This window comes from Phragmites australis, chromosome 7 (genome assembly GCF_958298935.1).
Source record: "Phragmites australis chromosome 7, lpPhrAust1.1, whole genome shotgun sequence".
Classification (NCBI taxonomy): Eukaryota; Viridiplantae; Streptophyta; class Magnoliopsida; order Poales; family Poaceae; genus Phragmites; species Phragmites australis.
This window is the reverse complement of record NC_084927.1, coordinates 26,133,182-26,160,351: the sequence shown is the minus strand read 5'-3', so window position 1 is coordinate 26,160,351 and position 27,170 is coordinate 26,133,182. Positions and strand designations below refer to the sequence as shown.

General features: G+C 43.0%; 2 protein-coding genes across 2 annotated transcripts; both read left to right on the top strand.

Annotated features, from left to right (window-relative positions):
- Positions 1 to 16,752: 16,752 nt before the first annotated feature.
- Positions 16,753 to 17,784, top strand: LOC133923543 (fasciclin-like arabinogalactan protein 7). The gene has a single exon (XM_062368826.1). The coding sequence runs from the start codon at positions 16,846 to 16,848 to the stop codon at positions 17,605 to 17,607; it is 762 nt and encodes a 253-aa protein (XP_062224810.1). The 5' UTR covers positions 16,753 to 16,845; the 3' UTR covers positions 17,608 to 17,784.
- A 233-nt stretch (positions 17,785 to 18,017) lies between these two features.
- On the top strand, positions 18,018 to 18,910 carry LOC133925517 (fasciclin-like arabinogalactan protein 7). The gene is made up of 2 exons (XM_062371421.1): positions 18,018 to 18,323; positions 18,410 to 18,910. Exons 1-2 carry the CDS (start codon positions 18,018 to 18,020, stop codon positions 18,908 to 18,910), a joined length of 807 nt encoding a protein of 268 aa, XP_062227405.1.
- Positions 18,911 to 27,170: the final 8,260 nt, after the last annotated feature.

Genomic DNA, 27,170 nt, shown 5'->3' with positions numbered 1-27,170 from the left:
CTTTAATACGCCGTACAAATCTAGTTTTAAGGCCACCAATAACGTGGTCGAATACGAGGGCTTGTTGGCCAGTCTCCGAGTAGCCTCCGCCCTTGGTGTCTACCGCCTGCTCATGAATGGGGATTCACAGTTGGTGGTGAAACAAGTCAGCAAGGAGTACCAAACCTCAGCCAAGACCATGGCAGCATACTTCTCGGAGGTCCAAAAGCTAGAGAGGAAATTCGTCGGTCTCGAGGTCAAATACATCCCACGCAAGGATAACTGCCTCGCCGATAGCCTCGCCAGATTAGCCTCTTTGTGATCTTCCGTTGATGTCGGGATATTTCTCGAAAGACTCTCGAAGCAGTCCGTACTGTCCGAGGAGGACACGGTCAAAGGAGCGATCATCCATGAGACATATGATAAGCTCGGGTCATCACCAAGAATTGACATGCCTAAACGGGTGGCGGGAGACCTTGTCACCCAGCTTGAGTCCGAAGGTTCGTGGATGGATCCTATCCACAAGTTCCTTCAAGATCGAGCAATCCCTAAGGATGACACATCGCCCGAGCAGATTTCCCATAGGGCCAGGATGTATTCCCAAGTCGACGATGCCCTCTATCATAGAGGAGCCCACAGAGTGCTCATGAAATGTATACCTCAGATGCAAGGCAGGCAACTGCTCGAAGATATACACGAAGGGGTGTGCGACGCTCATGCTTCGTACCGAACCCTAGTCGGTAAGGGCTTCCGACAAGGATTCTATTGGCCTACATCTCTCCGTGGTGCGAGTGACCTGGTAAAAAAGTGCAAAAGTTTTCAATTTCACAGCAGACTTATACACCATCCCATTCAAGCATTGCAGACGATACCCCTCTCATGGCCCTTTGTGACATGGGGGCTGGACATCCTGGGACCTTTCCCAGCAGCGCCAGGGGGCTATAAGAACCTATTCATCGCAATTGTCACATTCACCAAGTGGATAGAAGTGGAGCCTGTCATGAGCATCACCTCGAAGGCAGTCAAGAAGTTCATCATGAAGAACATAATGACAAGGTTCGGTGTCCCGAGCAAGAGCACTACCCGGTGTTCGTGGGTGTTTTGTGTCTCTCACTTTTGGGTTGGTTAGAGACTCTTGAGCACTGAGACACGTCAAATTGTTCTACGTTGCATCCCTCTTTATAGTGCGACATACCTATACTCAAATTCAAATATAAAACTAGTTTGAACCAATTTGAGCCTTTGAATATCTTCAAGTGCCACTTATTTCTTTCAAACCTTGAGGGTTGCCAACTTTTATATAATCTTCACTCTATGTCTTCTTAATTCTTCATGTGATTGATGCGAATCACCCATAGCTTTCCATGGCCTCGCATGTTCCATTGGCGCAAAGCATTCACTCACCCTTCACCGCTGCATTGGTCCTTCGACGCTAATCCCTTCGCTTGCCCTTCACCACCGGATGGTCCATCGCAGCCGAGTATTGCTTGCCCTTCATCGTCTTGTCATAGAAAGCCACATTGTATATGGCATTTTCAATCTCTTCACTTTGTCATATTAATCAATAATTTGAAAATTATATTCCATATTCTTCTATGTCATCAAATGTCTTCACAAACATCCAATGGGACTATCAATTCTTTATATGTTCCTTGAACTCATTTGTCCCTTGATTTTGTTTACCGTATTTGTCCCTTGATTTTGTTTGCCGTCAATCACTCAAGTATTCTCTAGATGGGACTATCCTTTGTTCATATACCCATTGAGCGCATTAGTCATTTACTTCTTTGTCATTGATCATCCAAGTATTCTTTCATGGGACTATCAACTGCTCACAAACTAATTGAACACGTTAGTCCCTTAATCGTTTGTCATTAATCATTCAAAACCCACATAGGGGGCCTAGATGCACTTTTAATCTCCCCATTTTTGGTGATTGATGACAACATGATTAAAGGTTACAAATGATTTTATAAAAAAAAATTGAATCCTAAGATATATGGTGAGCTCCCCCTAAATGTGTGCATTGGATAAAATTTGATTTTGAAATCAAATGCACATATTTAAAGAAAAGTTTTGTAAGAGCTCCCCCTATATCTTAGCATCCATGAGGTGCAACAAGTGTGAGTGTGAACAAATGAACATATGACAGGTATTTCACTCAAGAAAAAATAAAGAACTGTTCTGTCCACTTTTTCCGAAGAAAAACGAAAACTTCTGGAACAAACCAGAACTTTCGATTTACACAGCATAGAACACAAAAACATTGCATCACACAAGTCTCACACTAATCATAAAACAAACTTAGGTTCTTACAAGAATTTAACCAAGTTCTAGCATACCACATGACACTCATTACATAAAGTTCTCAAGTCCAGCATCACAAAGATAGATAGATACAAGACGAGGTGCTGCATTCAGCAGAAGCCAACCGGAACTTCCGATTTCCAACCGAAACAACCGGGTGTTCTGGACATTCTAGAATAGACTGCAGACCACAACATTTGAAGCTTTTCTCTCCCCCTTTGTCATCAAGCGCCAAAAGGTAAGAGAAAGATGCAGGCATGTAGAAAGTTTCTCTACTTGTGATCAGTGAACAATCAAGCAAGCAAATCAATGATCACAAGAGGATCAACATGATCAAAAAGATCAAGAACCAAATGTTTTCTTAAAAACACACTAGTTTTGTTAAAACCTCCTCTTTCAAAAATTTCTTTCCTATCGCAAACAACAACATGCAGCAAATCAAGTCTTGGTTTGAGGACCTAGAATATTTAGCTCATATCTCCACTTTTGTGGCATTCTCATTGACACACAAGAGAAGGTCTTTATTCAAGTCATAGCCACACTTTAAGGTATGAACCAAATATCTATAAACACTTTAACCAAACACCCAAAAGACATACTTTTGGAGTAGCTTGAAATTTTGCATACACATGCACACTTAGGGCCTAGATGCACAAAGGTAACACAAAGATCTAGGTTTGGAGAAATATACCTTTTTCATCCACGACCTTGCCATCTTTTTTTAGGTGAAGACATCCCTTAGCTTGCACGAGATTTTGATAGGCTTCGAATTATCCATGCCAACTCTCCTTAACATCCTTGAGGATGTTCATTTCACCAAGAGACTAAACACAAATTTCACTTGAAGAAAGATTAGTCTCAAAGCACAAAGCATAGGATAAGCTCCCCCTAAATATGTGCATCCAAGTACTTGAATTACTTGTAACATGTACTTAGTTCATTCAAGAATCTAGAGGAGTTTATCCTATATTTTCAGTTAAGGCACAAAAGGAATTTACAAAGGAAATACTTGTGCCAAGAATGGACTTACAACCACAAAATCATGTAGATTACCACAGGATGTGAATTATGGCTTGGCAATCTACCATGTGAGGAGCTTTATTGGGTATAAGCCCTTTGTATTTGAATGAAGTGTGCCTCTATTTGACTTGAGATTGATTCTTCACACTTGGCTTCATTAGCTTTGTTGATATGCAGCAAGTCTTTGAATCTTTCAAATCGATGTCTACTTCCATGCCCATCTTCTTTAATCAATTTCTCACAAATGTGAATGGACTTGAAAGTTTACCAACTTGACGTGCTTGATTTGAAGTCCACAAAGGAAGCTCAATTTATCCATCTTGCTTGTAGTGGAAAATCCATTTGATTTTCACCAAGTTTAGCTTGATCTTTCCATGTGGGAGGGTTACACTTCATTTCTTGTAATGTGATTGAGTTCATCTTCCATAGCCATGTAACACCCTGGTTTCCAATTTTGCAATTTCCTAAAATTTTCTAGAATTTAATTTGGGTTTGAATAAATAGAATAGGCTAAAACCTATTTTCTAAATTAAATTCAACTTGATATGGGTTATAATTGGTTGAAATGCATCCATGCTGAAATAGGCATTTAGGGTTTATTTTTGTTTGGATTTTATTTGGCTTTGTTGATTTGGTTTTGCTTAGGTTTGAAAACCAAAGAATGGAAATAGAGAAGGAAAGAAATAAAAGGAAAAGCCCAAACTCTACCCGGCCCATCCCTCTCCTTCGGGCCCAGCCGAACCGGCCCACTCCTCCCTTCCCTCCCTTCCTCTCCGCTTGGGCCTCAGACTCGGCCCAGCCAGTGCGAGCACGCTGCAACCAAAGCCATCCAGTGCCGCAACCCACAGCCGAACGTGCCCTCCGCCTTTTCACCTCTGCTCCGAGCCGCTAACAAGTGGGTCCCACCTATCGCCTACCTTGAGTCGGAGTCCGACACCTTCACGAGCCCACCACCGTGTTGTTTCCATGCCTAAACCGAGCTGGAGATCTTCTAGAAGCTAACCAAATCAAGTCCCTGTGAGCCCCGTGACCGATTGTGGCTTATCTCCAACAAAATCCACGTTTAAACGAGGGAATCGACTCGGATTTGGCCGTCGCCACCCTAAACCCTAAACGAACTCGGCCCGGTCCCCTCGAGCCTCCCTGCCTATAAGTAGTAGCTCCTATGCCCTCCTCGAAGCATGCCAGTTCTTTTCCCCAACTCGCTGACATGTTTCCGACGTCGAAGAGCCCTCACACTGCAGCTTCGACACCCGAAGACGCCTCCGCTCGACGAGAAGCTTCTCGAGTGGTCTGCCGCCTCTGTTGATACCCTAGGTAAGCTCGCCGTGTTCCCCTCATCATGTTCTGTCGCTCACCGACGTAGCTGGCGAGCTGAAGCACCGATCCGGCGTGTTCCAGACCGAGCGTCGCCCCGCCACGATCGCCGCCGGCTCTCTGCTATCGTCGGACAACCGCCTATCCACCTTAGTCGTTAGATCTAAAGTCTGCGGTCCAGATTAGATTGGATACATACCCTTTCATCTGCCTATCCCGAGCTGCCACATGTCCCTCTTAAATCCAATTAGCGACCTCGGCCATGTCACCTCGCCACAGCAGTCGCCACATCATCAAACATGTTGATGTGTCATGCCTAGTCATGCCCAGTCAGCGCTTGCGCATTAGTTCAAGGTTTTTCAGTACAAAAATAAATCTAGTATTCCCGTAATTAATGTAATCTTGCACTTAGACCCATGAACTTTTCTATTTTTACCTAAAAGCCCATGTCTTTTTGTAGTTTAGGCCCTAAACTTTTCCATATTTACAAAAAAAGGTCCCTCTATTTTTACAAAAGGCCCATAATCTTTCTATTTTATTCAAAATAAGTCATTTTCCTTTTCAGAATTAACCATAAACTTGTTTTTAGCGTAACTTTGTCGTCCTAGCTCCTTTTTAGATGACTCTTACGTCGTTGGATTCGTTTTTCAGAGCTCTATCTTTCTAGATAGGTTTTGTCTTGTTGTTCTTTTGTTTTGTGTACTGTTCTTAGTATGTTTGTTTGTATGGTTTGCCGATAATTGTGCGATTAGACGACAACATCCTGGATCGGTTTGAGGAACGCCAAGACCAGGAGTTAGAGTACACTGAGCAGTAGCAAGGAGAAGGCAAGTGTCCTTGATCTTCTTGAACCTATGTTTTTAAATATTTTGGTTTACAAATTGTATGCAATGTCTGTTAATCTGACAAGTAGTCACCTATGTTAGGGTTTGCCCTAGTTTTCCTTTCACATCCTTTGAAGCCTATGTGGTAGTTGATATGAGTCTTTTCGGTAGATTTTCTTAGCCATGCTGTCGAGATGTTGGGAGGTGTAATTAACTTGATTAATGGACCTATGCAATGATGATGGTTAACTTGATATAGGAACATGGAACCTTAGGACTTGGGTAAAGAAATGGCTTTGATAATGTTGGTTCATGTGGTGGGCTTGTGGATACGTTCCAAGCTAGGTTACAGCTTTTGGATGTTCGTTAACATTTGTCTAGGTTCTGGATGTTCTTTAACATTTGTCAAGACTCTTGTTGGTTATTACCCTGTTGGATAGTCTTTGCCCAAGTGTCACATATATGGACCGATTCGTGGAGCGACAACCAAGGAAATACCGTACCAACCACAAGGCCGACATGGGTAAGGCTTAGCATATTGATTAGACACCTGGCTCGGATTCGTTGGGGTACCAGGACCTAATTGATGGACCATGCTTCATAGTGATCTCCTGGCGGCACACCACTAGCGTGTGTTAAGTGTTTCACGAACACGGCAACATGGAAATCACGACTCGTGGGGAAAGCTGGACAACCTATGCAGAGTGTAAAATCTGTTATATCAGCCGTGCCCGCAGTTATGGGAGGCTTAGATCCTCACATGATTAGTTGGTTGTGGTTTTAGTATTGGTGGTACTGGATGGTTATGGTTTGCAAGGTGGTTAGCCTCGGATGATAGTTGTTGGGTCGTTTGGGTTACATTCACTTAACAACTTCTTAATGCTATTTAATTGCATTACTGTTTTCTTTAGTTGCATTTACGCAAATATACCATGTGTTAGCCTTTTCTTATTGAAAGTCTGTATATCGTTACTTTACCACACTTGCTGAGTACTCTATGTGCTCACCCTTGCTATCTCCCACAATACATATGCTGCTCAGTGGAAGACTTTGAAGATTTCCAAGAAAATGACCTGGTGTTCTAGGAGCGTGTCTTCCGGTCGGTGCCTTTGGAGTTGCTTGGTCGCCAATGCTTTCGTTTTGCTGCCGTCATTTAGCTTACCATCGTTTAGATAATAAAGTTATTTAGTTTAAGTCTTTAATGTAAGAGTTGAACGATTGTAAGTTAAAGTATTGGTACGGTTATCTTCACCTGTGTTGTCCTTATGTGTGTTAAATTTCCTGGGCACACATAAGCCGCACATTTAAACCGGGTGTGACAAGCTATCACCAAGTTCGGATCCTCTAGTGCTTCTTTTACCTTATATAACTCACAAAGACACTAAAAGGTAAAATTTACAAAGAAATAGTAACTAGAGGTTTTAGCAATTACCATCCCTCTTTTAAGTGTCTCCTTGAACATCATTGATGGAATGGTCTCTTAGACACTTGATGAGCTCTTGAACGAAGCACTTGTGGTGGAGGTCCAATTTTAACTTCTTCCATCATCTTAATATACCTCCAACCTTCTGCAGATATCGGAAACCGATTTAGCTCGGAATGCCCGGTTTGTAAAGACCGGAACTTCCAAATAATATCAGGACTTCCGAATTATCCAGAGAAGATAAGATGCTTGGGTGGTTTCTTGAGTCTTGATCTTTGCTTGATATTTTTCTTGATGGCCACCACCAAGCATTCATTGCCTGTATCCTCACAAAACTTTGCTCTACTAGAGCACCATTAAACGCATCACTTTAAAAAACGTAGAAGTTTAAACAAAACTACCTAGCCAACTTCAAGTGTTCACAATCACCGAAAAGATTGTGAACGACTCACACCTACACAAGGTTAAGGAGGTTAGATATTTCAAGGTAGGTACTTGTTACTGAGATGTCATTGGTTCTTCATGTTGGAACAATAATCTTCATACTTGGCGCCCTTTCCACAAATGATGAGAAACACCACTTGAAAAGAAACTTGATATGAGATGTGCAATATAATTCTTCTCAAGTAATCCAATTCTTCAATGCATCTCTATTGTACCTAGAAACTGATTCAAGTACAATTTGATCTCCAAACTCATTGGGTCCGAAGAGGTTAGCAAATATCTTAACACATAGAGCAAACTCTCTAATAAACGGTGCATAATGATTTGATATGAAATTGGTAAGTGATACTATTAGCATATGCAATCTTTTTTATATCTTCTGTCTGAAACTTCAAACGATTATTTGGATATCTAAATGATATCAAATAAAAATATTTTCAACTATAAAGTGATGAGCATGCTTGTTTAATTCAATTGTTAATATCTATAGCATGTTTATTTTCTTTGATCCAACATATAGAGTAAGCCTCTCTCAAAATCTCTTAACGGCTAAAAGGTGCATAGAGTTTTGATTTGACTTCAATTGGTATATGCTATCAATGCTTTCAATCTATAAGCCATAAATATACCAAATGAAAGACAAATATCATAAATGATGTCTAAATTATATCTAGGATAAAAATATCAACAAATGATCACTCATAAAGTTCAACAATTGAACTAAGTGAAAAGATAGAGAAAATGAAGATGAGTAAGTTACAAACATGCTCAAAAACTTATCTGAAGCAAGTATATTGAAAATGATATAATCATTGAGATAACAAACTTCCGTAAACTCCAAGAGGCAAGTTTCCTTGAAGAAACCAATTTTCCTAACAAGGGAGTTAAAGGAAATTTTTCATAAAGAAAGAAATCACTAGAAGCAAATGATTGAAAGGAAGATGATCAACAAATACTACTACATCACTACCAATTGTAAGAAAATAATGGTATATGGAGATATAACAATATGGTATTTGCAAAAAGGCATATATCAACTTTCTTTCGAAGAAGCATGTGAAGAATGTTTAGAAATTAAGCACCATGCTTCAAGGCAATCTTCACAAAATCAAATATCATAAGTAAACACATAAAAAACATAGTTGATTTGATCCGAATGAGAAGGTGATTCAAATGAGATCTTGAGATTAAATAGATCACTAAAGAAGTACTACAAATCTCATGTTTCAATTTAAAATCACATATGGATCAATTAATAGATATTTTGAGACATTGAGTCTTAAATGAGCTTGTCATACCACATAGATGCTAGATAAACAATAATATCAATTCTAGGTGGTATTTCTCAAATATTCACAATTTATGTGAAGGTAAGATGCACCAAGCAAAATACTCCCCCATAATGTGATAATCCATTAATTTCTCTAAAGAGCCGAATAGAATTCAATGAAACGATTAAAATAAAATAAGGCTCCAAAACCACACAATAAACAAATAAATGTGCAAAGCATCCTACCCATACTAGATATATGATCTACACATACTAGTCGGCAAGAAATGCTATGCATGCTAGAAATAAATTTATAGCACACTTAGCAAGTAATCTAGACATGCATAGATAAGAAAATGTAAGCATGGCAAGATAGCAATAAAGTCTACATATGCTAGTATAAGCATAAACTCTAACACAAGCATAGGTACAAAACCTACACGTGCAAAGAGCTAGGAACCTTCAATTATTTCTGGGCACATCAGATGTTCTGATTTTTCAATCGGATGTTCCGGTATGTGTAAAATACCAGGTTTTCAGAAAGCTAAAGAACAAGTTAGATGTTTCGATCACACGATCGGATGTTCCGATATGTGTAAAACACCAGGTATTCTACAGCCTAAAACAGATCGGATGTTCCGACCCAATGATCGAATATTCCGATATATAAAAAATTCTAGAAAAAGTAGAGAACAACGAATCTAACACAATGATGAATAATATGAATTTGAGGCATTGTGATAGAAAGTTACTTTCACAGAGTGACATTGCATAGATAATAAATATAATTCTACATAACTTTGCTCTTTAATCAATTAGATAAATCTTCAAATAATTTGCCAAGTCTCTAATGCCCTCCATTTCACATATTGATCAATTTTGAGATTTTTGGTCCCAGCAATGTTGGGTCCTAAGACATTAGTCACAATAGGCTTGGTAACCCAAATGACCTTTTTATTCTTCAAGCCACATTGAGTACCAATAAATTTGGCAAACACATTATCAATTTCATCATTCCTAAGCAAATAATCATTATTGACAATTTGAGGCTTATGATGAATACCTTGGGGACATGATGAAAATAAATGTCCTTTCTTGCGGCATGTGTAGCATATTTTACCGTCAAGCTTCTTTTCTTGAGGCTTTTCACCTTGATGACCTTTTGCTTGGTCCATTTGCTTGTGTGATCTTGACATAGTTTGGGGGCTCTTCTTTTGATGTTGGTCATCTTGATGAGAACTTCCTTGATCTCTTGATGATGAAGGTGCTTCTTCCTTCATAGACCTATTGTCTTGTTGTTTCTTGATCAAGGATCTCTTCTTCTTCTTCAAAGGGCAATCTCGAACATGATGACCCTCTTTCTTGCACTTGAAGCAAATGATAAGTGCGGTGGTCTTCTCTTGACCTTGAACCTTCTTCGTGGAATTATTAGACTTGTTCTTCTTATTGGAATTGAATCTAAGTCCACTTTTATCCTTTGGATGCCTTTGGTCAACTAGCATCTCATTAAGAGTAGCCTTCCGTTTGAAGCACCAAGTCAAATATTTCTTCAAATAATTGACTTGATCCTTGAGCTCTTTAATTTCCTCTACAAGGTTAGTTTAACAAATAGAACTAGAGGAGACAATTTGGTTAGAGCAATAAGGAATAGATAATTCATCATTGGATATAGAATTTTCATTAGATGGATTCCTAGGACTAGCACGTGACAATTCTACATTAGGCAAAGAAAATGTGCTAATGTCCTCATGAGGTTTATAGGAATTTACCTTTGTGAGAACAACCTCATGAGCTATTTGTAGCTCGGTATGAGAAGCTACAAGATTTTCATAAGTGCACAAAAGCTCATCATGGTTTTTTTGTTGTTCCATATACTTGCTAGTAAGCTTTTCAAGTTGAGCCTTGAACTTAACATTTTCTTTCTCCATAGATGCTACACAAGAAATAGAGTTAGAAGCACAAGCATCAGCAATAGAAGAAATAGTGGATTTGTCCTTAGATAAAGCATTGGAATTAGGATATGGCATTTCTAAATCCACTGGCGGCATAACATCTAATTTATTAATCAAAGAAGCATGTTTAATATTAAGATTCTCATAACGATCAGATAAAGAATTGTGAGACTCTATAAGCTTTTCATGCTTTCTATTTAAGATCTTAAGCTCTTCAATTTTATCTATGAGGTATTACTCTTGCCTCTTGAGATTTTCCTCTTGACCTTTTATTATGCTCATGAGTTTGATCATCTTAGGCATATCTTTTTTGCTCAAAAGATCAAACCTGAGCTCATTACTATCACTAGCATTAAAACTAGTATTAAAACTAGCTAACATTATTAACCTCACTTACCAATTTGTTTTTACCTTTTGCCATAAGGCACATATGAGAATTGGTGTGAGGGGATGAGCACCTTGGAGAAGTGGATGCTTCACTTCCAAGTTGAGGACAATACAAGCTATAATGTCCATATTGGCGAAATGTATAACACATCTTATTTATCCTTGATCTTCTCCTAGGTGGAGCCTTCTTCTTGATTTTCTTTGTGGCTTCTCCACCTAAGCTTTGTCTCCCATAAGCTTCTATTTCCTTCAAAATATTAGTCTCACAAGTACTAATGGAAATAGATGCATTACAATAAGGACAATTAACTATATCATCATGATATATAGGCAATTTTGCATTAGATGATATGCAAGGGTTAACAATACTAGTAGGTATAGAAATTTCATTGCAAGTGTTGTTAAAGTCCAAAGAAAGAATTTGACACTTACTAGTCTCACTCACCATTTTATTACATTGCTCGGATTTTTCAATTGGTGAGATAGATAACAAAGTGACATCCTCATGGACAAAAGAGAAAGTCATTTGGTGCTCTTCATGATGTGATGATAAAGTAGAGCACTCTTCAAATGACACCTCCGAAAGAAGAACCTCCTAATTCCTTTTGGGCTTGTTGTATCTTTCCTTAAGTGTTGTCCAAATGAGATGAGCGTCCTCAAGTGGCATGATGGATTCAAACACATCTTCACTGAAAGCATTAAATAATACTTTAGTAGCTTGAGTGTTGAGATGTAGGTATTTCTCTTCCTCTTCGGGTGATAGCAAGATGCCACTAGGAGAAGAAATACATCTACAACTCACTCTATTTGAGAACCCATGGCCCTAAAGATATTGAGAACCCATGGCCCTAAAGATATTGAGAACACGAGTACTCCAAGTTAGATAGTTAGAACCATCTAGCAAGAGATGTTCTAGATATATATCATCTCTTGTCGACATCTTTTCTCACAGCGATGAAGCCTAAAACGTGAGTCTAGGCTCTGATATCAATTGAAGGATCAAGATGTCACCTAGAGGGGGGGGGGGTGAATTTGCATTCCTGAAAAATTAAAACTTTACATTGGATTATATAGAATATGGAACATCTGGGTTCAATCCGGAACTTCTAGCCTTATCCGGAAGTTTCGGGCTCAACCCGGATATTCCGGTCACAGAGCTCGAAATTGAAATCAAACTATTCCTAATAAGTTCTAGCTCAAACTAAATGAAGTCGTGTGTTCCATATGATGATTCCAAGCAGATCCACGGAGCACATGCAGTCAATTTCACATGAGCAAGTAGATTGATCAAATAGGCACAAATGGAAAGCAAGAACTCAAGAACAATCAAACCAAGAGAGGAGATACGCGATTTGTTTCCCGAAGTTTGTACACCTCTATTTGAGGTTCCTACATCTCCGTTAAGGGGCTCCAAAGAACCGTGTCTCTTTCAACCTTTTCCCTCACCAAGCGACCACCGAGATCGAGCTTGGGCTTTCACTCTTGATTTCTTTCCTTGCGGAGGCGAAATCGAAGCCTTCACAAACTTCTTGTGGCACACCACAAGCTTCGTGTCGAGGGTTTGTCCATGACAATGATTCCAAGGTGTACCTGTCGATGGGTGCATGATCAACGTTCCGATAGGTGGGAGTGTGTGTGTGTGTGATGAAACTCAAGAATACAAGGGGTTATCCAGGTTCAGGCCTCCCGGAGGATAATAACCCTATGTCCTGTGTATTTCTTTATGAGTTGGAAGAACTTGTTACAGAGTGAGTTCCTTCCTCTACAAGTTCGATTCTCCCCCCTTTATATAGCATAGAGAAGAAGAATTTACAAGTGGGCCCACACAGTAGACCTATGCCTAACTAAACTGTGCCCCACTTGCTTTGGCGGTATAGCAGGCCCGTCTCGTCCGTTGAACGCCTCCACGCCTGCCTCACCCTAATCGTCTGGCCTGCCCTGTCCCATCACTGTGCACTGCACGCGTGCCTGTGAGGCTGCCCCACTTTCCTGCAGGGCCGTACCATAGCATTTAATGCTACGGGACGGGGCACTGCAATATTGCGCCAGCCATGACTTTGCTCGCCAGTGAGAGGTGCCTAGGGAAGGAAAATACTTGAGTGGAAGGTATTTAATGAGATTAGACTGGTTAGGTGAGTACTGCCCCGCGACCAGCAAGGACTGGTCGCAAGGCCCACCTGGTCGCGTGGTGGGGCCACGGTCTTGATAATATTTACTACCAGCTGGTATTGACCTGTGTGGGCCCTCCTGACTGGGGATCCCCTTATTCTTTACACCGACAGTAGCCTCCAAGCTCCTTCGCGAATGTGGTGATCTGAGCAGTTTGTCGCGTGGTCATGGTCGGACCTGGTCCCACCACTTGGGCCCAGGTGAACAAGAGTTTACCCAGGGAGTGGTCGTCTGTCGAAGATTAGTTCTAGACAATATGTCCGTAAATTGACTGGGTACCTTCGAGTGTAGGGATTAATCACGAGACGAGACGAGACAAACGATGTATACAGGTTCGGGCCTCCGATTGGAGTAATACCCTACGTCCTGTGAGAGTGTTGCTGCCGTATATTGATGATCTCGAGTACAAGCAATGTGGCTAAAACTATTACAAAGAGTAGACCGGATCTAATCTAAACTAAGGCTAAAGTCGCCGAGTATCTTCTTTGCTAGGGTCTTGATGCTTGCTTCCAGTCCTCTCGTCTCGTAGCCTATTCGCCTTATATAGGGGTGAGGTACTAACTCCTATCCAGCCGTAGTCGATAGGGAGTTGTCTTCCTTGACGTCCAAGTAGATAATTCCGTTTTGAATACTGATCGTATCGGTTTAGGTAACCAATCTAACAAAATGCATAAAATTAGAAGAAAATATAAAATATGCTAGTGGAAGAGAAAATTATTTATGCTCCAAACTTGTACCCAGATCATATACAAGTATTGGTTTGATTCGTACAGGTTTTGATCAACTAAGAAAATCGTGCGTCAGTGTAGGCAGCCCAACCAAAAGCAAAATAGATTTGTCTTGCCTGCTGGCTCCACTTGATGCGACGACCTTAAGCTACACGATACTTCTTAATCTATTATCTTAGAAAGATTTTTTATTTTTTTTACATTTTATTATGAATGGTAGCTATTGATTAATTGTATTTTACATTGACTCTTGATTTTTGATTTTTTTCGAAGAATATTTGATATGGATCATTCTTTTTACTATTCTAACCCCAATTTTAATTATTATTTATTTTATTTTATTTAGACTCTTTATTTAAATATTTTGTTTCTCAAACCGTATGGAAATCGAACTGCTGATTTTCCATAATTTTACAATTACTCTTTATTTAAATATTTTGTTTTCCAAACAATATGTAAATCAAACTACTAATTTTTCATAATTTTAATTTTTAATTTAGCTATTTATTAATCATATTTTATATGAACTCTTTGATTTAATCTAGATCATTAGATGTTCATAGCAATCAATGATCTAGATTCTTTTCTTTTTTCTAATTAACGTGATACTTTTGTAGCCTTAAGAGTGAATGTGGTGGCTCCGTTGGACCCTCAAATAATAAGATAACTAGAAAATTGGCCCACGCTAATAATGTGGCTAGCATCACTGCAATATTTTATCATGATAACCTTTGATTAAAAATTAGTCTCTTTAGTATTTTTACGAGGTTAGTGTCATTTAGTTACAAAATGTATAAAATTAGAAGAAGAGACAAAAATTATGTTAGAGGAAGGGAAAATTATTTATGCACCAAAATTGTATATGAATCGTATATATGTATTGGTTCGATTCATATATGTTTTGATCAACTGCGAAAATCGTACGTCAGGGTGTAGACAGCCCAACCAAAATCACAACAAGTTTGCCCTGAGTGCATGTCAACCTTGCTTGCTGCCTGCTTGAAGTGACGACCTTGAGTTACACGATAATTCTTAATCTTTTATCTTATGAAGAATTTTGTTTTTAATTTTTATTATGAATTTTAGCTATTGATTAATTGTATTTTACATGGAGTCTTTATTTAGGTATTTGATTTTTATAATAATTTATTTTTTCTAAGACTATATTTTATATGCATCCTTATTTTTCTATTCTCCCCATTTCAATTATTATTTATTTTATTTTATTTGGACTCTTTATTTAGATATTTTATTTTCTAAACAGTGTGGAAATCAAACTGCTAATTTTTTATAATTTTTAATTCCGAATTTAGCTATTTATTAATCTTATTTGATATGGACTCTTTGATTTGATCGTTAGATGTCGTAACAATCAATAGTATATATTCTTTTCTTTTTTTTCCATACGTGGTGACTTATTTTGCCCCTCAAATAATAAGATAACTAGTAAGATGACTCATGCTAATAACGTGGCTAACCTCGCTGTAATATTTTATCATGATAAAATTTGATTAAAAATTAGTCTTTTTTGTTTTTTTAGGTTAGTTTCACTTAGTTACAAAATGCATAAAAATAATGTTAGAAATAGAGAAGATTATTTATGCTCTAAACATGTACCAAATCGTATACATGTATTGGTTTAATTTATATATGTTTCGATCAACTGTTAAAATCGTACGTCAGGTGTAGATAGCATAACCAAAATCAAAATAGGTTTATCTTGCCTAGTGGCTGTTTGATGCGATAACCTTGAGCTATACATTGCTTTTTAATCTATTATCTTATGAAGAATTTTGAATTTTTTTTTATGAATGGTAGATATTGATTAATTGTATTTTATATACATTCTTTATTTATGTATTTGATTTTTTTTTTCTAATACTACATTTGATATGGAGCCTTCTTTTTACTATTCTAACCCCTATTTCAATTATTATTTATTTTATTTTATTTGGACTTTTATTTAAATATTTTGCTTTCCAAATCGTATGGAAATCGAAATGCTAATTTTCTATAATTTTTAATTCTAAATTTAGCTATTTTTTAATTGTATTTGATATGACTGTTTGATTTAATCTAAACTGATAGATGTTCATAACAATGGTCTAGATTTCTTTATTTTTTTAATTAACGTGGTAATTTTATGACCGTTAGATGTTCATAACAATAAATAGTCTAGATTTTTTTTTCTAATTAACCTGGTAATTTCTTGATCTTGAGAGTAAACGTTGTGGCTATTTTTGCCTTTCAAATAATAAGATAATAGATAGATAGATAAATTGAGATCAATGAAAATATATCGATTTCATAAGCATTGAGTATTCACATACTTTACATTCAACGTAATCAAAGCGTATCACCGTACCTTTTCTTTGCTAGAAAAGAGAAATTTATTAATCAACAACGAGGCCGACATGCTCAATAATCAAAGCGTATTATCGTACTTGATCACCTGTTGAATATGTTTCATTATGATTCGCCAACGGCATTTTGGTTTAATCAGTATCGGTTTCCAATTTCCACGGTCTCTTTAAAAAAGCAGTGCTTCCTGTCGGTGCGTATTACCATTACGAGTTTTATTCTTTCTCCAATCTTACTGTATTATGCAAATAATCTAAGCTAATGTCTTTGTTTGGAACGATCTGAACGATTCAATGTATGAGCTTAAAACTATATCGCAAACTCGCAATACATGTACCGATCCGCAGGTCAGAGGAACCGTTGATCACCACCACCGACAGAGAAAAAAAAAATCATTCTTTGTGTCGTACGATCATGTTCAGATCTTCGTTCGGTTGACTACTGTTAATGACAGCATACTGCCTACCGACTGCCAACCAAATGCCACCCCATGTAGTTTCATCATTTCTTATGAATTACCATCCACTATAAATTCTCCTGTAACAAATCCATAGCTTCAACGCGCCCTGATCAGGTGCAGCACCGTTGCTCAATCCGCATTTTAGCAAGTGTTCGACTCGAATATACTTCTTGAAGTTGCAGTTGCAGGTGTAGTTTTGCAGAAATGAAGATGGGATCAGCCGTTCTTGCCATTGCAATGCTGTGCCTCGCACTGCCCCGGGCTGCATTATGTCAGAAAGCACCGGTTGAGACGCCGGCGCCGGTGCCGGCACCAGCACCAGCACCACACCACGTCAACCTCACCGATCTGCTCTCACTCGCCGGCCCGTACGGCACGTTCCTGGACTACCTCACCAGGACCGACGTGATCAGGACCTTCCAGAGCCAGGCCAACGTCACGGACCAGGGCGTCACCATCTTCGCCCCCGAGGACTCGGCGTTCGCGGCCGTCGAAAAGGCCGCGCTGTCCAACCTCACCGCCGACCAGCTCCGGTCGCTCATGCTGTGCCACGCGATGCCCAGGTACTACCCGCTCTCGGCGTTCTCGGTGCTGGCCGCGTCGAGCCCCGTGTCCACGTTCGCGGGCGGGCAGTGCGCGGTGAATGTGACCGACGCCGCCGGGACGATCCACGTCATGTTGGGCTGGGCCAAGGCGAAGCTCGTTAGCAGCGTGTACTCATCGGCGCCGGTCGCCGTGTACGCGCTGGACAGGGTGCTGCTGCCGGAGCAGGTGTTCCCGACCGAGCCGACCGTGGCGCCCGTGCCAGCTCCAGCGCCGGCACCGGCGGCGCACGGGGCCAATGCGACGGACGGCGCGCCGGACGCCGACGAGCATGGCGTCAAGAGTTTGTCGTGCCGGGTCGGTGCGGTGCGCGTTCTCGTTGGCCATTTGGCTCTCATGGTTTTCGGGTTCCTGATGATGTAGACGGCGAGTTCTTTGTGCCGGTGCGCATGTACGGTGAAAGCTTGTTTTTGTGGGAGGAGTTCGTTTGTTGCCAAACCTTGTGTTGAATTGCTTGCATTGTAGACGTGTCGATCCGTTTTACCATAAACATTTCCACAGGTTAATCAACAAGATTATGGTCCCAGTTGTTATGGACTTAAAGACTCATCTGGTTCTCTAATGCTGCGTGTAAAAAAAACTCTCAAGACCATTGCTTGGCAGTTGACACAGTCCTGTATCATCTGAACCACTGGAAAAATAGGAAACATGAGCTCCCAGTTTGCACAAAAATCGCATCTCCGTGACTCTCTCAATGCAGTCACAAATAGCTCGCAGTTCAAGCTGAACTCGCCTTCGGTCTTGCCTACACTGCGATCGTCGACGCTTGCAACATGAAGTGCGCCATCGCGTTGCTCACCATCGTAATGTCGGTGTCCGTCCTGCACGCCGGCGCGCACCGGCCGCTCGTCAAGTTGCCACTGCAGAGCAGCGACGCCGACACATGGCCCTCTGCTTCCCAGGCCAAGCGCGCCAACCTCACAGAGATTCTCACCCTCGACGGGCCCTTCCGCACATTCCTCACGCACCTGCAGCAGACCAACCTCGTCGAGGTGTTCCAGAAACAGGCCTACTGGACCGACCAGGGCATCACCATCCTTGTCCCCGTCGACAGGGCCTTCGCCGCCATCAAGCCGTCGGTAATGTCAATAACAACCATGTACCACAGAGTGTACGTACGAATATGGAGCAAGGATAGATCTGACTTCTCTGACATCGGGTGCAGGTGCTGTCGGGTCTTTCCAAGCACCAGCTCAAGAACCTGATGTTGTACCACTCGCTGGCCAAGCGCTACGAGCTCGCGGAATTCGAGGGTCTGAGCCGGAGCAACCCGGTGACGACGCTCGCCGGCGGGCTGTACACGGTGAACGTGACGTACGACGGAGGCACCATCCACGTGCGATCGAGGTGGACCGACGCCAAGATCATCGGGAGCGTGTCCGTGGCCGCGCCCATGGCGGTGTACGAGCTCGACAGGGTGCTGCTCCCGGACTCGCTCTTCCGCGCCCAGCCGCCCGTGGCGGCAACTGCTGACGAGCCCACGCCCGCGCCGAGCAACGAGGATGCCAGCGCGCCCGTGTCGGAGTCGGCAGATCCCGTCGTGCCGAGGCAGTACGGTTCGGCGGGAGTGGCGGACGCCGCGAGCTCGGCGCGCGGAGCCGGAGATCGGTTCGCGAGCTATGCGGCCACCGCGGCTCTCGGTGCAATGGCACTGGTGGCATTGTAAGGTAGTGGTGCTTTAATGCGAGAATAGAATGGGTTATCGGTATATAGTTTTACATGTGGTGATTCCAGGATGTTTACTCATCAATGACTGCGGAAGCTAAAATCACAATTTTCATGATTAAAAATTCACTTTTTTATAAATCCACAATGATTTTAAACTCTGGAATAAGGTCCGATTAACTCAAAATATTAGCAGCAGAAAGTAGGCAAAATAACACAAATAATACGATAAGAATCATGTCAATAAAAAATCTGGATCTTAAGATATGCCCTGAAAACAAAACCGTGTCGGATGGTGAAAATAATCAAACTCAGAAAACCTGGAGATGATCAACATATCGCCTCACAAAAAGCACCAAATATCTACTAGAAAAATCCCTATTTTTTTCTCAAATAAGCTCCCTCTATTTTCTCTCTCGAGTAGGACTCCTCTGGGATACAAATGCCAGCAGCCATTGAATTTTTATATATTTTTTTTATTTCTTTAATATTTTTAAAAATACACGGCCGTTTTAAAAAATCACAGGTCTAATCTACCGTCACCATTTCAACAGGCGACAACAAGGTCTTGCCCGTTGAACGGGTGAGATCTTTTGGACCCTAGCGGTCAGCGAATTAAATAACTCGAGAGAGGAAGTTCTCGCACGTTCAGCGTGCGAGATCAAGTTCTCGCTTGCTGAACGTGCGAGACCTTCATGTCACTCATTCAGCGGACGACATGTTGTACTCGCCCACCGAATAGGCGATATGTGCATATATAGAATTTTATTTATTTATTTAATTTAATTTTTTTATACGATAATTTGAAAAATAGTGCACATTCATTCGGTGAGAACTGTTAGTTATGCAAATAGTTGTTGACATTGGTTATTGTTTTGAAAATTTTGGTTCGATGTAAATTTATCGATATTTGTTTATTTATTTGATGTAAAATTGTATGAGTATTTTTTAAGTAAAGTAATGTTAGGAGGATACAAAATCTATTTTTTGAACAATTATAGTTGTGAAGTACTATTAGCATAGAACCTAGCACGGAGGTTACATACGCTGACAAACATTACATGGGACATAGGGTTTATTGTCACTGCGCGAAAGGACCCTAACCATAAAGAGATAACGACAACAAATATTAGCATGTACAGTACACCTAAATACTAACCTAATAGCGTGTCACTGCTAATCCTAACATGCCTTAGGGAATAAACAAATATCAGGTTACAATAGATGCTCTCTACTGAGTGCACCTAGGATATTTATCCTTTCACAAGGCTTCGGGGCCCTTCGCCTTAGCACGACGGGCCCTCTTCCGTTTCCTTTCCCTCTCTGATTCGCGTGCTTCAGCCGCGGTGCGCTCCTTCGTTGTCTTCCTCATGAGCTGCTCCTCCTGACGCTTTAATCGTAGTTCCTTCTGCTGTTGCTCGTACTCCCGTCGTTCGTACGCTTCCCTCCTCCACCGCACGCTCATGTCGACCCACCGCTTCTTGTGCTCATTTTGCTCCATGTCGAGCTATTCCATGAAGTTACAAATAGGTGGAGGAGACTGGACAAATGAAAAAGATGGGAGATTAGTAAGACATTGCATGAAATCATATGAAAAGTGTCACATGAGTGATCTATATCGCTATACCGGTAGGTATTCATATGGTCCATATCGAAACTTGTCGCACTGGTAGTTGGCACACATGAAGAAGCGTAGGGCATATGTGCAGGAGATGTCCTGGGACTCGTGAAGCCTACAAAGGTCACCACAGAAGCACATCGACGGTTCGACCCCTTGGGGAGCTTAGTGGGCTTGATAGAGCTGAGAAAGACATTGCAGCTGAGAGAGCTGATGAAGAAATGGTGTATCAATGGATGAGGGTGGGGTTATTTATAGTGGCTGGGGGGTGGTGCATGAACTGAGTGCATATGCTTGCATGGGGGCTGCAGCATAGGATTCGCTGTGAAAGCTAGAAAAGTTATGGCATTGATGCCTGACAGAGATTCCTTGTGAAAGTTGTTGCTTGGTGTGGTCATTTTATTCTGTAAAAGTTCAGCAATGAGTTATTATTACCTCTGCATGGAAGGCAGGAAATCCTATGAAAGCATTGAATTTAGAAAAACGTATTGGTATAATGATAAAACCTGACCATTTCATTAAATAAAGTGAATACTATTAGAGGGAAGCAGGTGAATTAGATGAAATTCGTAGCACGATAGGATATCATGCACACTTACCCCACAACAGAACTAAGCAACCGTGGCAAGCGGAAACATTTTCAGACTTTCTATTATACTGTAGTCGCATCGTGGCATGCGTGCCTTGTGCTCTTCTATCTCCAACTCCAGCTCCCTTTTCTTCTGCTCTTGGTCTTCATTTCTCCTTCACTCTTCGTCCTCAAGCTTGCATCTGTCAAGGATGTCGCGCCATAGCTCGTAAGGGCCCATCTTGCCTTTACCCTTGTCGAACCCGGAAGTCATGGAAGGGATTGTGTTGGACTGTATTGGAGAAGAAGTAGCCATGGATGGGTTACCCTTATATACACAAGGGGGGTATACTGCTAGGAACTGTTGAGTGTGTTGGAGGGAGAGTTATTGCGATGCTAAGGTGGGGGTCTCAGGGATTCCTTTCGCGCGTGTCGGAGAGTGAACTCCTGTCGCAGGGATCCCGAGAGACCCCTTTTTAGAGATTCGGCCGGGGGGATGATCCTGGAAAAGCTTGTGTGGGAAATAATCGGGAACGGAAATAAATGCGATGGCTGGTGGGAGACGATCACCCTAATGCAAGGAAAAGTGGGTACGCCGGGTTTTAGACAGGTTCGTGCCGCACGGAGGCGTAACACCCTACTCCTGTATGAGCGCTATATTTATCCTTGAAGGGGATTCTTCAAGGAGGTATCTGGTTCTAAGGGGAGAACTGTTTACAAAGAGCTTGAGGCTCTTCTGTTCTAGCTTAACTTGAGCTGGTTCGAGTGTCTGTCGATCTATCTTTGGCCTGGTTCGCCGGAGATTGTTGGTTGTCTGGTCTCTTGGTCGTCTTGTGGTCGGGGGCTCTTGCTCTCTCCTCTTTTCTTTAGTGTTCTCCATCCTTTCCTTTTATAGGCGCGCCGACCTCAACATATCCTGAATGGGAAAGAGGGGACGTGAATGCCAAGGTGCCATGGAGAAAGGCGTAATCATTTCATCTTGGCGAAGTGACAGGGGCGGTGGAGAAATGCGGCGCGCATTCGACCACCAGCCGCTGCGGGAGCCTCGGGGCGCCATGAAAGGGGCCCACTGGGCAGCCTCAGAGGTGCCCGGTGCGCCCACCCTGTCTTGTTCTTCTGCCAGGGCAGGGTGGCAGGCCGAGCGCTTCGATTCTGGCAACGTTATCCCGAGGCACCTGGATGAAACGGGACGGGACCCGTGCATTTAATGGACCCACGCCCCCCTGCCAGTGCATGGCAGGGTCTGACACTGGGGCGTGGGCAGCTGAGAATATCAGGATGTCAGGATGTCAGACCGCGCGTGCCTATTAAATGCGGCATTGGGCCTTCGACTGGATGACACCCTGACGACGGGACCCTTCGGGTCGTTGAATGATCTTGCGCGAACCTTCGGGGAACCGAGTCCTCGGGGGCTGCCACGTGCAGCCCCGAGCACTCTCTCCCGAGCACTTCGGTGGGACCTTCGGGGCACCGAGTCCTCGGGGGCTGCCACGTGCAGCCCCGAGCACTCTCTCCCGAGCACTTCGGTGGGACCTTCGGGGCACCGAGTCCTCGGGGGCTGCCACGTGCAGCCCCGAGCACTCTCTCCCGAGCACTTCGGTGGGACCTTCGGGGCACCGAGTCCTCGGGGGCTGCCACGTGCAGCCCCGAGCACTCTCTCCCGAGCACTTCGGTGGGACCTTCGGGGCACCGAGTCCTCGGGGGCTGCCACGTGCAGCCCCGAGCACTCTCTCCCGAGCACTTCCTTCTTGGTATTTGGGCTCTGCGGATCATCGGGGAACTAGGGTGCTCGGGAACCAGAAGCGGCGGCCCCGAGCACCTTCTCCCGGGACTTAGCTTCTACCTACCTTGCAGGGTGGTGATATGTGGTGGATGGCCGGCCTGGCCTCGGGACTTAGGGACCCCTGGTTCTAAATACACCGACAGCGCGGATGTCGAAAGTGTCCGCCGACAAAGAGAGAAAGATGTGTGGTGCTATAGAAGAAGAGATAAGGTCACGGGTGAGTGTTTCCTTATCATTTTACTGTGTGTAGTCAGGATGTGTCCAAGCTATAGGATAGGATGCTTAAAGCTCTGTCCTATGGTCACTTTATGTGTAAAGCCTAAGTCATGATAGAGGTGTTATCATTTCATGGTTACAGATGAGTCGTGTGGTCACTTCGTGTCTAAAGTGTGAGTCACGACAGAGATATTGTGCTGCAGCAAGGTGTTGCCATTTCATTCTAAAAGCTAAGGCATATGGTCACTTCATATCTAAAGCACCATGTTCTTGTTTGGAGCCTTGACGGCGATGCCTTTTTACTCAATGATAAATGATATTTACAGAAAGTTGAGTATACATATGATTGCATCTATTTTGCAAAATAATGTAAATAAAGAACATGTGTTGTCACATTTGTCTACTACCGTCAGGACGTCTTGTATATAAATACAACCCAATCAATTCTCTACTCACACATCTCTTGACCTTGAATTAAATAGAGAGAATGACGTATCATCATCCTTTCGATGGCACCATTGATCCACCACCTCCACACCCCCATTTAGACGTCTATGGTAGAGATTTCTACGGAAACCACAATTTTGTTCCTTGCTCATTTTGGCTATCATGTCAACATGGAGATGATGTTGTAGTCCAAGTTTATATGCATTTCGGTGACACGGAACGTTAATTCTTCCGTTGTCCACATTTCAGAACACGAAAAAGATAATACTCACTTTCTTTCCTATTTTCGCAACACCATTTACTTATCTCATCTATATTTTTTTTCTAAACGCATGATTATGGGTTCCAGTACTAGATTGACCCGCGCATAGAACCACACATTCAAGAATATATCCATCACCTTTACATCTTCATCAAGGAACTACAGGAACAATTGTGCCAAGAGAGAGCCAGAAACGTCAGAAGAAGCTATATCCCGCCTTGCATGGCGGGTCGGAGGAACAACTGGGAGTAATATCGATGTGATCTTGCAGTAGGCAAAGGATTTAATTTCGTATTTGACATGTACTATTTTTCATTCCCTAAGACATGTAAGGTGAAGCGTCGGTACTCCACAAGGGGTATCGTATATGCCATCGTATATTCGGTCGACATGTTTTTCATGCCACTATTATGAAATAGTCTTCAAACGAGTAGTTTGAAGAAAGATATTATGACAGTAACAATAACATAGTACTTTGAAGAAAGACAATTACATAACACTATGAACGTAGCAATGACATAGCTGCCTACAAGTTACGTCCCCTCTTAGGGATGAGGCCCCTGGTCACATCCATCCTCGGGACCTTGCGTCTTCTCGCTCTCACCCTGGTCTGGCGAAACGATCGGCCGCGTAGGACGTCCAGCCGGCGGTGGAGTGGCATACTTGTCCTAGGAGGGTTGTGTCCCCAAGAGTGGCGCACTAGGTAGCTACGATGCACCGAGCTCATCGCCCTGTCCAAAGATGAAGTCGTACCCAGGGACCTGAGTAACGTCCCTACTAAGCAACTCCATGTAGCTACCATGCGCCTCTACGTCCCAGAGATCCTCGATCTCTGCACATGGAACAATGAAGAAAACATATTAGCATCGATAAACTGTGAAATAAATAACAAATTGTTATGCATGAAGCGAGTGTTGTACCTGAGCTGGGGACGTGAAAACTCGAAGGACCTAGGTCTGCGGAGTAAGGGTGTGTCGCCCCGCTGGTGGTGTAGAAGGGGTCACCGCCACTGGTGAAGGCTAGCCTAGACGTTGTGACACTGTAGTGGGGGTCAACGGGGCTGGAGAACGAAAGCCGAGACAACATGCCACCGTACTGGGGGTGACCAGCCCGGGTGGAGGACCGTCTCACCATAGTAGGGGTCGAAGACGTCCTCGACGGGTCGACGGCAAAGCTCGAACGTACCGGTGGGTGTGGCGGCTCGATGAAGGTGGAGGATACGTGTGATGGTGTATGAACCGAAGCTCGTGGTCCAGTTGTAACATCCAAGGACGAGCTGCAGCTCATTGATCGAAAGACCTTGGCCACGTTCCGGATAATGCGGCCAAACCCTGCGCTCATCTTCGCCCTTGGGACCTTGCCGCCATTGTCGAGCCACAACTTCGACACACGTGCCTCGGCATCAACCTGGCGTAGTATGTCCCTCTGCAAAGGAAACCTTCAGTTAATTAAATAATTTTTTTTGCCATCTATTGTAGTAAATATGTACTCACGTAGTGTTATTCGTACCTCAAGAGAATGCGCTTGGTCCCTATGCGTCAGGTACGTATCGCGCACGTCCCCCATGTGCCGTGAAAGCTTAGTCGGTGTGTACGTGACCCGGATCCGCGTCTGAGGCACAAACCACGAGAGGTACGCCGCGTACGCCTCAGAGTGTGGCCGATCCTCGTTGATGATGTGTTCGATAGCTTGGTCCCATTCGTCAACCCATCGCTGCACATGTGACGCAAACGCGCTCGTGGAATGAGCCCCCTTCCGTGTCAACCTGCAAAAACAAATATACGTGAAAACAGATGTAGAAGAGGGTCACATGAAAATGTAAGTACAACGTTATGCATCTGTGTATGTTGATAGGCACTGACCTAGCCACTTGTAGCGGGAACGCCTGGAACTTCCCAAACTGTCGCATCACGCGATGCGGTGAGTACTCCTTGACGTAGATGTCAAAGACGAGGGCGCAAGTTGTGAGCCAGTACTCCTGATCACGTAAGCAGAGCACCAAAAGTCCAAGCGGAGCGCATCAATATACCTCGGTCTCAGTGTACGGAGTCCAGCAAACACAGTCCACTGTCAGCTCATCGAACTGTCTGCACACTGGACCAACTTGGTTGTGGAACCAAACTAAGTTAGAGAAACAAAAATATATCTGTAATGAACATATACATACACAGGTAGCATAACACTTACCCTACATCTGCACCACAAGGACCCCATGGTCGGGCCGTCGACGCCGTCCGCAGTGAACTGGTATGCGCTATGGTCAACAACAGGCCTGCCGATGGTGATGCGCTCGTACAACCACATCTGAAGCAGCAGGGGACACCCGGTCAGGATCGCGTTGATGTCGGTCTTCGTACAGCCATCCCACAGTCCGCAGTACATTGCAGCCAGCACAACTGAAGCCCAGCTGTCAGTGTCTGCAACCTCTCTAGTGTAGGGGATTATGCTCCTCGAGACCGTGTTGTCGTGGGTCTCAATGAACATGACCCAACCGAACAACCGCAGGAAGTACGCTTCCAAGTGGCGGGAGACATCCTCGTTGCCTGCTTGTGGGTGGATGTTGTCCGCCTATAAAAAAGGAACAAGTACCAATATCTTATTCCGTTAGTAACGTAATGGAAATGAGAAAATAGTATGAGACATACGTACAACAAACTGAACGAGAAAGGCCTTCGTCGGGCCGTACTTCTCGGTCCCTGAAAAAGGCCTGAATGGGGCTATGTCGTCCCTCTGCTCAACGACGGAGAAGTGGGCTAGCATCTCGTCGTGCCAGCCCACGTCCATGTCCCAAGCCCCAACAACGGCGTGAGACATCCTCGAGCATGGGTGCCATCTCACCGCACAGGAGGTGGAACGTAAGCGTCTTGGGATGCCACCTGTCGACAAGGGCCGCCAGGAGGGTCATGTCGTAGCTAAACCGCGTCACCGCCTCCGAGGCCCCCGCCAACGCGTCCATCCCCACCAGTCGGCACAACGGAAGTAAGCCAGAAGCACACAACCTGCAAACATAATACAGTTAGCGATAAATAACGATAAAAATCGGTATGAAACGTTAAATGTAAAATGGACAAACCTTGGAATCCAGCACTCATCAATCCTCATGCTCCTCAGCCTGCACCGCGGTGCAGTACCAACGGTGCCTAACGTCGACCTCAAGGTCAAGCAGCTCCAGGTGCGTCATACCTGCATGTTCACAAGTTATTTACATTTGTATATGCAAAATAAACACAGAGTAAGAAGTGTCTATCACTCTAGACCTGGTCTAAACTGATCTTTAAACGTCCAACATATAACATGAAATAATAGATTATTCAAATTATACATAAATATGTGAACAAATCACAACCTAACATGTTATAACCTCGCA